Source organism: Macaca mulatta, chromosome 12, assembly GCF_049350105.2.
Source record: "Macaca mulatta isolate MMU2019108-1 chromosome 12, T2T-MMU8v2.0, whole genome shotgun sequence".
NCBI classification, from domain to species: Eukaryota; Metazoa; Chordata; class Mammalia; order Primates; family Cercopithecidae; genus Macaca; species Macaca mulatta.
In genome coordinates this window covers 45,413,250-45,429,614 of record NC_133417.1, presented here as the reverse complement: position 1 = coordinate 45,429,614, position 16,365 = coordinate 45,413,250, and the positions used below count along the sequence as shown (strand labels likewise).

General features: G+C 34.2%; 1 protein-coding gene across 1 annotated transcript in view; it reads left to right on the top strand.

Annotated features, from left to right (window-relative positions):
* The window catches only part of LRP1B (LDL receptor related protein 1B), a 374,764-nt gene that overhangs the window by 77,054 nt on the left and 281,345 nt on the right, over positions 1-16,365 (top strand). Inside the window, exons 9-11 of the mRNA XM_077956546.1 lie at positions 7,085-7,207; positions 9,307-9,426; positions 13,669-13,797. Of these exons, the coding sequence (XP_077812672.1) occupies positions 7,085-7,207; positions 9,307-9,426; positions 13,669-13,797 (372 nt within the window). The remainder of the gene's footprint in view (positions 1-7,084; positions 7,208-9,306; positions 9,427-13,668; positions 13,798-16,365) is intronic.

Below are 16,365 nucleotides of genomic sequence, written 5' to 3'. Positions count from 1 at the left end.
AAGAGATAAGAGTCCAATTTTGTTCTTTTGCACATGGTAGGTGGGATTGTGTTTTTTCATTTAGCCCTCAGCTTGAACTTTATTGTTGTATAGTAATGCTACTGATTTTTATACATTGATTTTGCATCTTCACTAAACTTGATTATGAGATCTAGAGGCCTTTTTTGCAGAGTGTTTAGGTGTACGTTTATGGTGTCAGTGAAGAGAAATAGTTTGATTTCCTATTTTTCTATTTGCATGCCTTTTATTTCTTTCTCTAGCCTGATTACTCTGGCTAAGATTTCCTACACTATGTTGAAAAGCAGTGGTGAGAGTGAGCATCCCTGTCTTGTTCCCGTTCTCAGATAGAATGATTCCAGCTTTTGCACCTTCAGTTTGAGGTTGGCTTTTGGTTTGTCACAGATGGCTCTTATTGTTCTTTCCATGACTAGTTTGTCGAGCATTGTTATCATGAAAGGGATATTGGATTTTATTGAATGTTTTTTCTGTGTTTATTGAGATGATCATGTGGGTTTTGTTCCTAATTCTGTTTATGTAGTGAATCATACTTATTGATTTGCGTATGTTGCACCAACCTGGAATCCCAGGAATAAAGCCTACTTGCCCATTGTGAATTCGATTTTTGATGTGCCACTGGATTTGGTTTGCTAGTAGTTTGTTAAAAGGGTTTTGTTCCTATGTTCATTAGGGATATTGATCTGTAGATTTCCTATGGTGGTTGTTGGGTCTTTGTCAGATTTTGTTATTAGGATGATCCTGATTTCATAGAATGAGTTAGGAGAAATCTCACCTTCTTAATTATTTGGAACAGTTTCAGCAGGATTGGTATCAGCTCTTCTTTGTATACCTGGTAGAACTTGGCTGTGAATGTGTCTGTTCCAGGGCTTTTTTTTATTTGTACATTTTAAAATTATTGATTCAGTTTTAAAACTAATTAATCTATTCATGTTTTCAATGTTTTCCTTGCTCAATTTTGGGAGATCGTGCCTTTCCAGAAATTTATTCATTTTCTCTAGATTTTATAGTATGTATGCATACAGGTGTTCACAATAGTTTCTAATGATATTTTGTGGGATCAGTTGTTATGTTGCCTTTGTCATTTCTGATTGTGATTATTTTAATCTTCTCTCTTTTTTGTGTTAATCTAGCAAGCGGTCAATCAACTTTGTCTATCCTTCAAAAGAACCAGCATTTCATTTCATTGATCCTTGTGTAGTTTTTTGGAGTCTCATTTTAATTTGTTCTGCTCTGATTTTAGTTTTTCTCTTCTGTTGACTTTGGGATTAGTTTTTGCTTTCTTTGGTTCCTTTAGGTGCAGTCAGATTGTTATTTGAGCTCTTTCTATTTTTTCGATGTAGACATTTAGTACTGTAAACCTTCCTTTTAATACTGCTTTTGCCACATCTCAGAGGTTTTGGTATATTGTGTCTCTGCTTTCATTTATTTCAAATAATCATTTATTATCTGCTTTAATTTCATTGTTTACCCAAAATTCATTCAGAGCAAGTTTTAATTTCTATGTTGTATGGTTTTGAGTATTCCTCTGGTTATTTATTTCTATTTTTTCTATTTTTATTTCACTGAGGCCTGAGAATTTTGTATTTTTTTAAAAATTAATGAGACTTGTTTTTTGATCATACATATGGTTAACTTTAGAGTATGTTTTGTGTACAGATGAGAAGAACGTATATGCTACGGTCATCTGGAGTGTTCTGTGGATGTCTATTAGGTCCAATTGGTCAAGTGTTGAATTACAGTCAGAATTTGCTTGTTAGTTTTCTACCCCATTGACCTAATGATGTCACTGGTGTATTGAATTCTGCTACTATTATTGTATGGCTATCAAGCTGTTTTGTAGGTCTAGAAGTACTAGTTTTATGAATCTAGATGCTCTTCTTTATTTTTTTCTACTGTCGTTTTAGACTCTGTTTTATATGATATAAGAATAGCAAATACTGCTCTTTTTGGTTCTCCATTTGCGTGATAGATCTTTCTTCACCCTTTTCTTTGAGCCTATGGGTGTCATTACATGTCAGATAGGTCTCTTGAAGATGGCAGAAGGATAGATTTTGCTTTTTTATCCTCTTTACAACTCTTATCTCTTCTAAGGCCATTTGCATTCCAGGTTAATATTGACATGTGAGATTTTGTTCTCGTTGTAGTGTTGTTAGCTAGGTGATTTTTAGTGTCATTTGTGTGGTTGCTTTATAGGGTTCATGGGCTGTGTGCTTATGTGTTCTTTTATGGTAGTATCATTCTTTCATTTCCATTCAAAGAACCCCCTTAAGGCTCTCTTCTAGTACTGATCTGGTGGTGATCTAGTCCTTTAACAATTGCTTGTCTGGGAAAGACTTTATTTCTCCTTTATTTATGGAGGTTAGTTTGGTGGAATATAAAATTCTTAACTGGCATTTATTTTCCTTAAGAATGCTAAACATAGGCCCCCAATCTTTTCTGGGTATTAAGGTTTCTTCTGAGAAGTCAGTTGTTAGTCTGCTAGGTTTCACTTTATAGGTGATATGGCCCATTTTCATAGCTGCCTTCGAACTTCTTTTGTGTTGATTTTGGACAGCCCAATGACCATGTGCTGTGCCTTGGGGATGATTGTCTTGTTCAGTATCTTGCAGGAGATCTCTGACTATCTGGAGTCTGTCTGTTGATTTCTCTAGCAAGATTGGGGATATTTTCATGAATTATACCATCAAATATGTTTTCTATGTTGCATACTTTCTCTTCTCTCTCATGAATCTCAATAGGTCATAGATTTTATCACTTTTCATGATCCTATATTTCTCAAAAGCTTTGTTAATTTTCTAAAATCCATTTTTCTTTATTTTTGAAAAAAAAATTAATTTGAAGGACCAGTCTCCCAGCTTTGGAATTCTTTCTTCTGCTTGATCTAGTCTATTGTTTTTTTTTTTTTTTTTTTTTTTTTTTTTTTTTTTTTTTTTGAGACGGAGTCTCGCTTTGTCGCCCAGGCTGGAGTGCAGTGGCCGGATCTCAGCTCACTGCAAGCTCCGCCTCCCGGGTTTACGCCATTCTCCTGCCTCAGCCTCCCGAGTAGCTGGGACTACAGGCGCCCACCACCTCGCCCGGCTAGTTTTTTGTATTTTTAGTAGAGACGGGGTTTCACCATATTAGCCAGGATGGTCTCGATCTCCTGACCTCGTGATCCGCCCGTCTCGGCCTCCCAAAGTGCTGGGATTACAGGCTTGAGCCACCGCGCCCGGCCGATCTAGTCTATTGTTAAGGCTTTCAATTGTATTTGGAACTTCTGTAGTGATTTTTTTTAATTCTGAAAGTTCTGTTTAGTTCTTTCTTAATACCTCTAGTTGTCTTTCAAATCCTAATTTTTTTTTTTCTGTTTTCTTTGTGTTAGATTTCAAACTTCTCTTGGGTTTTGTTGAGTATTCTTGCTATCCATATTCTAAATTCTAGAGCATTTGACTGTAGCTCACTGCAGGTCTTTCACATTAAAAAAAGTTAATTATATAAAATATTTAAAAGAAATATAGACACTTATTACTTTAGACTCATGAAACTGGCACCAAGATTCTTCCTTTTTTTTTCCTTTTTTAAAAAATTGTACTTTAAGTTCTAGGGTACATGTGCACAATGTGCAGGTTTGTTACATATGCATACATGTGTCATTTTGGTGTGCTGCACCCATCAGCTCGCCATCTACATTAGGCATTTCTCCTAATGCTATACCTCACCCACCCCCCAACTCCATGACAGACCCCAGTGTGTGATGTTCCCCACCCTGTGTCCAAGTGTTCCCATTGTTCAGTTCCCACCTATGAGTGAGAACATGTGGTGTTTGGTTTTCTGTCCTTGCAATAGTTTGCTCAGGATGATGGTTTCCAGCTTTATCCATGTCCCTACAAAGGACGTGAATTCATCCTTTTCTATGGCTGCATAGTATTCCATGGTGTATATGTGCCACATTTTCTTAATCCAGTCTATCATTGATGGACATTTGGGTTGATTCCAAATTTTTGCTATTGTGAATAGTGCTGCAATAAATATATGTGTGCATGTGTCTTTATAGCAGCATGATTTATAATCCTTTGGGTATATACCCAGTAATAGGATCACTGGGTCAAATTGTATTTCTAATTCTAGAACCTTGAGGAATTGCCACACTGTCTTCCACAATGGTTGAACTAGTTTACACTCCTACCAACAGTGTGAAAGTGTTCCTATTTTTCCACATCCTCTCCCGCACCTGTTTCCTGACTTTTTAATGATTGCCATTCTAACTAGTGTGAGATGGTATGTATCTCATTGTGGTTTTGATTTGCATTTCTCTGATGGCCAGTGATGATGAGCATTTTTTCCTGTGTCTGTTGGCTGTCGACATGTCTTCTTTTGAAAAGTGTCCATTCATATCCTTTGCCCACTTTTTGATGGGGTTGTTTGATTTTTTTCTTATAAATTTGTTTGAGTTCTTTGTAGATTCTGGATATTAGACCTGTGTCAGATAGGTAGATTGCAAAAGTTTTCTCCCATTCTGTAGGTTGCCTGTTCACCCTGATGGTAGTTTCTTTTGCTGTGCAGAAGCTCTTTAGTTTCATTAGATCCCATTTGTCAATTTTGGCTTTTGTTGCCATTGCTTTTGGTGTTTTAGTCATGAAGTCCTTGCCCATGCCTATGTCCTGAGTGATACTGCCAAGGGTTTCTTCTAGGGTTTTTATGGTTTTAGGTCTAACATTTAAGTCTTTAATCCATCTTGAATTAATTTTTGTATAAGGTGTAAGGAAGGGATCCAGTTTCAGCTTTTTACATATGGCTAGCCTATTTTCCCAGCACCTTTTATTAAATAAAGAATCCTTTCCCCATTTCTTGTTTTTGTTAGGTTTGTCAAAGATCGATGGTTGTAGATGTGTAGTGTTATTTCTGAGGCCGCTGTTCTGTTCCATTGGTCTAAATCTCTGTTTTGGTAACAGTACCATGCTGTTTTGGTTATTGTAAACTTTTAGTGTAGTTTGAATTCAGGTAGCGTGATGTCTCCAGCTTTGTTCTTTTTGCTTAGGATTGTCTTGGCAATGTGGACTCTTTTTTAGTTCCATATGGACTTTAAAGTAGTTTTTTCCAATTCTGTGAAGAAAGTCATTGCTGGGGATGGCATTGGATCTATAAATTACCTTGAGCAGTGTGGCCATTTTTACAATATTTATTCTTCCTATGCATGAGCATGGAATGTTCTTCCATTTTTTAGTGTCCACTTTTATTTCTGGTCAGGGCATTAAGGCAAGAGAAAGAAATGAAGGGTATTCAATTAGGAAAAGAGGAAGTCAAATCGTCCCTGTTTGCAGATGACGTAAGTGTATATTTAGAAAATCTCATTGTCTCAGCCCAAAATATCCTTAAGCTGATAAGCAACTTCAAGCAAAGTCTCAGGATACAAAATCAGTGTTCAAAAATCACAAGCATTCTTATACACTGATAACAGACAAACAGCCAAATCATGAGTGAACTCCCATTCACAATTGTTAGAAAGAGAATAAAATATCTAGGAATCCAACTTACAAGGGATATGAAGGGCCTCTTCAAGGAGAACTACAAACCACTGCTCAACGAAACTGGCGCCAAGATTCTTAATCTAATTTTCTGATTGCAACAACACATTCTTTACCTCAGCATAACTGTAGTTAATTTTGAAATTATCTTGAGGTCAGCATATGATAGATATTAATTAAACTAATATTTTATTTTTCTTTGTTGTGATCTCCATCTCTTTCTAGTATTAATAAGTTATCTTAAGAATTAACTTTCAACACTAATTGAGAATCATAAATTTTTTATTGGGTGAGAAGGAAAGGGACATGCATGCAGGCTTATAAGGCAGGTGGACAGACAGGAAGCCAGCAATGGTCAGCCTAAATACTTTAGGTTAGATCCAGGAAACATCCTAAGCATCCTAAAATGTTTTGGCTTAATGCTGAATTCACTCAAAAAATGTATTTTCATCTTTAATTATATCTACAAAATCAACATATAAAAAATAAAATGCATACAATTTTTGTTATCTTAAAATAGTCATAATAGACTATTGTAGTGTGATTGGGATATATACACTAGGGTTTACTTCCTGCTTGGCTATAGACCAAGCAGTCTAAAATCATGAAAACTTGAAGGAGCAATGGAACAGATGACACCCAATTAAGATAAATATAGGCTGAGTGCTGTGGCTCACACCTGTAATCCCAGCACTTTGGGAGGCCAAGGTGGGTGGATCATGAGATCAGAAGTTCAAGACCAGCCTGACCAATATGGTAAAACCTCGTCTCTACTAAAAATACAAAAATTAGCTGAGAGTGGTGGCATGTGCCTATAGTCCCAGCTACTCAGGAGTCTGAGGCAGGGGAATCACTTGAACCTGGGAGACGGAGTTTGCAGTGAGTCAAGATTGTGCCACTGTACTTCAATATGGGTGACAGAGTGGGACTCCATCTCAAAAGAAAAAAATAATTTTACATATAGTTACTTTTTTATGATAATTCTGGGAGGTATAATAATTTTAGATTTGCCAGTGTAACTCGTTTATTCTTCCTTAAAATACAGAATAATTGTTTAAATACTGTTGAGAAATACTCAAAATAGAGGGCCATAGAAACACTAAATTCACACTTTTCCAGCAAAGATACACCAATATATTATTATTTTGTGCTATGAACATGGAATTCAGAATATTTTTCACCCAAATATTATTCCTTGGCCTTAGGCTCACTCAATTTAAAGTCGTATATATTTTTTAGCTTTATTTTATGTTTATTAACTAAGCGCTACTCTGTTATAATTTAAACTGATTTTACATTACTATACTTTTTCTGTACTAGGACTCAATACTGGATTGCATTTGATTATCATGTCTCCTGGGTTTCTGTTCTGGGACGATTTCTCAGTCTTTCCTTTATTTTCATAACCTTGGCATTCTTTAGGAAAACATCTTAGCTCTTTTAAAGTTTACTTATTATTTATCTCTTTCAGTTCAGGGAGTATTAATGTTTTATCTACCTATATTTCAGAAGTCTAAAATTAATTTGAATTGTTTGACATTATGTTTTATATTTTATCACAGTTCAAAACAAACACAAATGTGAAGAAAATTATTTTAGTTGTCCTAGTGGAAGATGCATTTTGACTACCTGGATATGCGATGGTCAGCAAGATTGTGAGGATGGACTTGATGAATTCCACTGTGGTGAGACTTTGTATTTAGCTTTAGTTTTGTTAACTTACTATTACTTACATGTTAGTATTCTCTTATATAGGGATTTTATCCAAAATATTATCAGCTGATTTTAACTAATTTACGTTTTTATTAGATAATAAAAAAATGGTAAATATTAAAATTAAAAGAGTTTATAATGAAGACTAACACTCTTTGGTCCTAGACTTTTCTTTTAACCTTCTGTGTTTTTGTTGAATAATTACTTCCATCAGTTTATAATACAGGTGTAATAAAGTTATACCTTTTCTTAATTTATTACCTTTAGGTTGTACCTAATATATTTGCTTTCTGCTATAAATTAAGGATTTGGCACGCACTACTTGTTATATTTCTCTCACCTATTATTGGCATCTGCATGGGGAATTGGGTCTAACACCCTATGGACACTAAAACCCATGGATGCTCAAGTCCCTTATATAAAGCAGCTTAGTATTTGCATATAACCTATGCACATCCTCCTGTACATTTTAAATAACCTCTTGATTACTTATAATGCCTAATGCAATGTAAATACTGTGTTAATTGTTGTTTCATTGTATTGTTTTTATTTGTATTATATTTTATTCTTGTATTGTTATTATTTAATTTTATTTTTTCAAATACTTCTGATCTGTGATTTGTTGAATCCATGGATATTAACACACATGTGGAGAGCTGACTGAATATTATTATACTGAAATTTTCTACTGATTACATGTATGGCTTTCAATAATATACATAAACATCTATTTCTTTAAACTTTTGCCTTTCATCTTCTACCTCCTAATTTCTGTGTGTGTACACTTTATTTCATGTTATGTTGTCAAACTAAGAAAGCATTTTTAAATTTATTTTCTAAAATGTATGGATTTTGTGATTTGCAAATCAAAGAAATCTCCAATAGGAAAGCAAGGTATATATCACTATTTACATTTAGCACAAATAACATACACTGTGGTGAATAGAGTACAAAAAAGATTAAAAACAGATTTTCTGTGAAATGTCAAACTCTCCTAAAAGTAAATGTCATCGTGAAATGTGAAGGTGCATTTTGTTTGATTAAGATGCTATATATCTTTACATTAGAGCCAGATTTTGAACAAGACTAGCAGAGAACTTCCAAAATACCGTATGTGGATTCATAATTTCTGAACAGTGGCCATTACATGATTGTAATTTTACTTTTTCCAAACTTTAGTTTTCTAATGTTCTCTATTTTACTGGTCATCTAATTAAGCATTTTAAGTGAAAATGCAAAGTTTTGCAACTGTTTGTGAAATCAAAAGCAAAATTGCTATTTTTATAAGAGTTTATATTTTGAACACCTTAATTTGGAAGGATTTTACTTTTGAATATTTTCTAGTGATAAATATGCTGGGTAAAAAGGGAGGCTGGGAATGGAGGAAAGCAATAACAAAATTGGCTTTGGAAATAAATGGAGTATGTTGTTATTATAAAAACATAATCTAGTAATAAAAATGTCAGCAACTATGCCAGTTGATTTAGGTGTTATTAGTCAGGTATAACAAACTCAAGTGTTTCCAAGGAAGCAACACAAAAACATCAGCACAGTTGCTGGATTCAAAACTGTCAGGTTGTCTTCAAGCTATAACCTCCTTAGTCACCCACTTTTAAAAACAAACCTATCTACTGGTCAGTCCACCATATTATTACCTTACTTAGGATGTAAGTTTTTTCTCTTGGCTCAAATATAGATTTAAATTTTAAAAGTATGACTAGACTACACCAGAAATATTTATTTTATATATGTTCATCACACATTAAAAAAAAAAAAAGAAAAGAAAACAGACAAATATACCTGGAGTAGAGTGACCAGTATTAGGACTACCTCAAAGGCAAGCCTTGTAAGAATCACGTTGAAGAAATAATGGTTGTATAAACTGGAAACACAGGGGAAATATGCAAGCTGATGCCAAAATTTCTTAGAATTATCATAGAGAAGAAGAATTTGGCTTCTTTTATTATAGGATGGTTGATTTTAGCAGAGTCTAAGAATGAATCTTCTCATTGTCGGATCTGTTGTAAGACAGTCTCAACCTAATTAGTTTTTCCTTTTGTTTGTTTTCTAGATTCTTCCTGCTCTTGGAACCAATTTGCTTGTTCTGCACAAAAATGTATTTCTAAGCATTGGATTTGTGATGGAGAGGATGATTGTGGGGATGGATTAGATGAAAGTGACAGCATTTGTGGTGAGTTGTCTATTTTCTGTTCTCAATCAGTTTATAAGCATTATATATGCTCTATAATTTTAGAGCATGCACAAAATTTGCTAATTTATTAAAATTAACATACAATTTATGTGTACACTTCTAGGTATCTGTTTTTATTATTTTCATGACAATCTATTATTCTATTATTTTTTACACATAAAGCTGTTATTCAATATTCTGTGTTTTTCCTTAATATTACCACAATAAATGTATTTGTACACTTTATATGTAGTTTTCAATGACTTCTTTGAAGCAAATATCAAAGACTGAGATTACAGGGTCAAATAATCAAACAATTTTTTTCGTGATGCATCCGATATACCACTGTTAGCCTCCAAAATTAGTATACTAATTTATACTGCCACCACCCACACATGCTGTTTATGTGCATATGTTGTGTGTTATAGTCATTCTTATTGCTGAATTGTTTTAAATAAGAAGTAAAGGAAGATGGCTATTTTATATGATATTAAAATGCACTTTAAAATGTAGCTTTATAGGATTAGAGGTATTAGTATCAAATATCTGTATTTACTATATGTCAACTATAAGGTCAGTATAATTGCTTTTTAATATTCACAAATATTTAACAAATAGTTACATAGAATTATTCACTGAGTTTCCTAAGGGGTAAAAGAAGGAAACAAGCTAATCTTTAATTTTGTTTTTCTAACTGGCTAAGAATTTCACTAATTTGTGTAGATGTCTTTTAGTTGTCTATGTAATCTATTTCTGTGTATACATTCGTACCTGTAGATATATATTCTTTACTCATTACATCTGCCTTTGGTGGCAGCTTTTACCATCCTCTTTTAGGAAGAGAAGGACCCAAATCATAGAATAAGGTGTATGTATAGATTTTAGTGTATTTAACACCTCTTTTAAACTTCAGGGTTTGTGGACTGCTCTTTCTGTCACAAACATGGAGAAAGGTAGTATTTTATAGTATTCAAGCTAAACTGAAGTTCTTTGTAAACAATATGAAATTGGAGATATTCTTGAAAGCAGGCGATTTATTTTCTTGTATTTAAGTCACTCAAAATCTACTTTTTACTTACACAGCTGAAACAATCTACAGTTATGCCATCGACAAATAGAAAGATCACTATCAAAAAGCTATGAAAGAAAAAAAGTCAGTAGCCAATTAGATGTCTGACAGTCTGTTTCTCTTTGCTATTATTTTTAAAAATAATTTTAATAAAATAATTACCTACTTACAATAGGATGAACACGGTTTCAATCTCTAAAATTATCTTACCTTTGACTTTTGTTAACCTCTGCACTAAATGGGCCCCATTGATAACACTGCACTTTCTGAATGGACACAATATTATAGGGGCAAAAATCTCTAAAGTCGTGTAGAGGTGAGTTCTCCCACATCTGCATTTGCAAGCTGTGTAATCGTAGACCGCTTCGTTTTATTCCTTATTTTGATGATTCCTTACCTATTAATTGGATACAAAAAGATTTATCCCTATATAACTATATACCTAGTATGATCATCTAACATAACCAATGCACACTATATTTATGAGGTTTTTCTGATTTTATTTCTCCTGCCTCATTTCTTTGTCAAAGTATTGCCAGTGTCCTAATAATGCTTTTTTATTAAAGACTAATAAGAAAATGGACATGTTTACCTGCAATCAAAATACTGAGCTAATTTGCTTTAATTATGAGCTATATTTTATGTACTAACTACCAAGCTTGAGACACATAAAGAAAATACTGCTTTAGACCAATCATCTGTCAATGAACTGAACCTCATATTTTAGAACAGGAAAATAATTTTATAAATAATGTATCTCACTTGTTTTCAACCTTTGGGGTGCAAAAGATCCTTCTCAGAAGTGTGTTAAAAATGTAGTTTCCCAATTTCCAATTCAAAATATTCTGATACAGGATGTAAACACGTTCTTTATTGATATGCATAGAGTGATTCTGATCTGGAATATTGAGGGTCCATTTTGAAAACCATGGTCTAGTTTATTTCCATCTTTTGAGAGATGAAAAAAGAGAAACTCACAGAAATTAATAAATTTGCCTGAGGTCACTCAGATAATTAAGTGTGACAGAGGTATGAGCAGAATTCAGGTTCCGAAATATTAAATAGGATAGTGACTCTTATCAATCAAATATTATCCGAGTGGGCGTGCAAGATGGATCTAGTGGAATTTATCAACATGTCTTTCTTCTCCCTAGGGATTCTTTTCCCTGAGGAAGGCAATATGTCTCCAGATGGCAGTGGCAACTATGAAATAAAGTCATGAATTTTTTCTTTGGGCCATTTTCTTCCCAATTGACTATGATGTTTTGGCATGTTCTTAACACAAAATCTGTTGAATACTATCAAGGGAGCCAGAAAATTAGCTACAAAGAGCCTTATGCCATTTTATAGCTGGAGTATCTTGGTAATTATCCAGTCATACCCATCATTTTAAAGATAGGGTAATTCAGGCGCTAGTCTTCACCAAGGTCATACAGAATTAGATTTCTCCACTGCCAAATAAGGGCTCTTTCTATCAGACTGCCTTGAGAACAAATTAAAGTGATAATATGGCAGTAGACAAGAAATTTTACATTTATCAAAACTTCCTTAAGAGAAAAAAATGCAGTTACAAAAATCTCAAGCTAAACAGTAAAAATGTTATACAAAGTATTGAATTGAGAATATAATAGTAAAAAGGACACTTTATGTTTTCACGACAAGCTTAAAAAGGATAGATAAGGAGGAATAATATAAAAATATTTTCTGTGGAAAGAGAATTTTAATATAGAAAATACTAAAGACATACTAGTTAGCAAACAAAATCATTTTTAAATGAAAGTACCTTTATTTAATAGATTATTTTCTAACTTCTTCCAGTATTATATACATGCTAAACTCCGTTCTATTAAATAGATCCTCAATTAAATAAGCAAATCTAGATTACTGGGGGATTTGTCAACATTCACACTTCATCCTTTCCTTCAGGTAAGGTATATGTCCAGAACAGGTATGTTAATGTTGCAAAAGACTCCTCGAGGATTGTATTGTGATACCCCACTGCTTACCATATTGAAAACATTACCTCAAAAAGAATTTTCTGCTCCTAACAACTCTGGCTGAAAAGTAAGAGGATAAATGATAATCCAATTAAAACACATTGGCTACTGCTTTCAATTGTTAGAAACAAATATTTTTCATCTAGTCACTTATATTTCCCTCCTGGAGATAATATTCTATTTTCAACAATTCAACAAGTTTCTTTTTTAGCGTCTATTCTGGATAACTTTGGGTCATAAGAAAGTACAATTTTTTTAAAAAAAGAGATTTAGGATTCACTCAGGTACTTTTATAAACAAACAGAACATTCAAAACGTTCATTGTATATAACTGCACAGGGACTAGGAAAACATCAGGAGAGAGGGTCATTTGACATATGGCCACCCTATGATCATAAATGGAAGGAAAGAGGAACATTTTGTACTTAAGAGTCCAAATCAACAAGCATTTTTTTGAAAGACATTATCATGCAAATAAAGAAACATTGCAATGGTAGAGCAAAGGTAGATTCCAATTATTTTGCATGAAAAAATAGAATGTGCATACATTTATTCTTTTGGTACTACAGGATAGAGAGTAATAATAATGACGTGAGTGGTCAAAAGATGGTGCTTAGGATTCAGCGGGTTCTGGACTCCCAGTGCAGCATGGGGAATCATGTGAAACTTGTGACTTTCTGCAAGCTTTTCAACTTCTCCGAGCCTTGGTTTTCTTTTCTGTAAAAACATACTAATAATAGTTCTATGGGTTGGGCTTATTGTATGGATTAAATGAGTTAATATGTTAAGTGCTTAGCACATATTAAGCAATAAAAATAGCATTATTTCAATTACTGTTATTTTTCTAGTTTCAGTCTTTTAGAAATGTTATCTCAGTGTATTCACAATTCTATGATATTTCTATGCTTTGCCACATTTTACAAGGATAAAATACATTATTTTCTGCCATGTAGCTTTAAGAAATATAACACTATAGCTAGGAAATAATACCTTCTTAGATAAAAATGTGTAGACGACTACACGGGAAGAATGATGTTTAATGATTCCCAATAACTACGATCGCCTCTTTATAAGCAACATTCTTCTGCCTCCCCCCTTACTACAGAAAATGTAAATGGTAGACGTTTTCCAGTGGACACACAGTGGTCTTAATGGCATTATGTTTTTGCGTTTCAGGTGCCGTAACCTGTGCTGCTGATATGTTCAGCTGCCAGGGCTCTCATGCCTGCGTGCCCCGACATTGGCTTTGTGATGGTGAAAGGGACTGTCCAAATGGAAGCGATGAGCTTTCCACAGCAGGCTGCGGTATGAACACTGGCCAGGGCTGCATGTCAAAGAAAACTGCTACAGTATCTTTGGGTGTTTGTTTTTGTAGTATTTGCCGTAGCACATTTCCCATTGCTTTCCCAATTCCTGGGCCCGTAGGTAGTACTGGACTTAATCAGGTGGGATGTTGTTAACACAGTAGTTCTGCAACCTCTTTAACTACTGTTCAATGTTTCAAACATGCGCAGTCAGATTACCCATTTTAAAACCATTTTGATAAACACAGACTTATCATTTCACTTCTCAGCTAATGTAACCGCACTTTATGTGTACTAGTACAGTAGGTTTGGTACTTTCTCTTTTGCGTCCTCCACCACCATCCCTCCTGAAGGCTTTTAGATTGTCTATTATAGAAACTCTGGGAATGACTTCTCTGATCCTAAATAACTACTGATCAGGAGGTCAGTAAACACCTATTAGTCCTAAGGATAGGGTATTAACCCTTGGGTCGTGTAAAAATAGTATGGATATAGCCGAATGAAGCTGAGGGATCAGAAGAGCACCTTTGGAGGTCAGACAATTTACTAAGTTTCTGACTCTAAGTCACCTCAGGAAATTTTCAGGGTATTACTCAACAGTAAACTTTTAGATGAATTCCTTTGCATGATCAGGAGGATGAAGGGACTGCATACTTGAATGCAGATCACAAGGTCACATAGGGGATCTGTTGGGCTGAGCAACTTGTCAGAAATAATGCTGCGAATTCCACTTGTTAAAATGAATTCTGCCAGTCATCTCTCCAATGGCCTGCCTTCACATCTTTTGTATTTGAAGCCATAATGTAAGAGAGAGAGTGTGTGTGTGTGTGTGTGTATGCGCGCGTGCACGTGTGCATGTGTGTGCACGTGTACATGAGGAATAGTTAAAGCAGAAAAGAAAAAAGAAAACTTCGAGGCAGACCTATTTGCCTAGAACTCATACTATTGTTGTAGAATAATTCACTTTGATCTTGAAACTGATATGTGTGTCTGTAAAGGTCAATGGGGCCACTGAGGGCTACATAATAAAGGATTATGCGTCAATTCAGGGATCCAGATGGTCCCAGTATGCTGTTGCTATTGTAGCAAGTTAACACTCTGGGAGGCATATTAACACTTTTGGACCACATGTGTACTATTAAGTAAATTATGTTAAAATGCAGCAAATTGTACTCAAGTGATCTGAAAGTGTTAATGCCAAATAAGTCACTGTTGCTCAGTGTTTTAAAGATTAATTCATGTATTGGAATTGGTGTAATTCACCTGAGTTATCCAAGCTGGCATACAGTTCAAAGTTAAGAGGAGTTAGTAAAATCAGAATTTTACTCTGATTACAAGAGGCAGTTGTTCATGCTACTTCTCTGTGGCTTCTATACAACTTTAAAAAACTCTTTGTTAAAAGTAAATTGTGCCTGATTATGTTATAAAAACCCTTATGTTTTACCTACACTATGTCAATAATTTCTGAGATAAAGGGAGAGATTTATTGGTTCATGGAGCCTGGGACGGTCTGGGGAGAGGGGGCTACAGGCAATGGGAAAGAATATTGATAATACCTGTATCTTAAGTGTTAAAGTGATGTATATAAAATATACTATTCCAATCACAAAGAAATATTATGTAAAATATCCTACTAATATGTAAAATGCCTCATGGAATGATTTCAAGAAAAAGTGATGATATTATCTGAGTCTTGAGGGACAAAGAAGGAGAAAGGTGTTTCATGGGGAGAAAAGTGCTTATTAAGACATGGAATGGAGAAATGGAAGACACCTAAGTTTTTCAAGTACCCGCGTTACATATCAATTATTGTAATTGTTGCTGTTATTTGCATTATTGAATTCCCACAATATTGTAGTGAACTGTTTTGAGGAATCTGCCGGAAATAATTATTATATAAATAGGAGTTTAAAGAGCACCTAGACATTTATTAAATACTTAAAATGAGCCAAATCTGCTTCACATACGTTATCTATTCCTTATAAGAAATTTATCAGATATATTTTTATCCCTATTAAATAGATAAAGAAACAAATGCACCAAGAAGATAAATTGCTTCCTTAAGAATACAAATATAAGTGCCACAGCCACTTTCTGCAAAACTTTTCTCTTTCCAGCATTCTACAATAGCGTATGGCAAATTATTGCTATTTGCAATACCCCAAATCTTGAGTCCTGCATAGCATTTACCTTTTAAATATAAGCAAAGATTACTGAAAATATTCGAATGAGCCTTGCAAACCTCTTATTATTCTATGCATGTGGTATTAATTTTTTTCTTTCTCTGCACTAGTTATGTTCTTTTGAATTTTTGCTGAAATTTTATTGATCACTTGGATCAACCATTTTTCCCACTTGTTGGAACATTGCTTTCATGGATCAATATTCCTAAAGGGTCAATATTCCATTTCATTTGTGTGGTACTTATGGTGGGACTGATGACATCAAAGATCTTACCTTTACCTAATTCAACACCCCACTCTGGAAGTTATCAAAAAGTTTTATTTTATTTTTTTAAAGACAATAACATTCTAAACCTTCTCAGTTTTCTTTACACTTCCTTTATGAA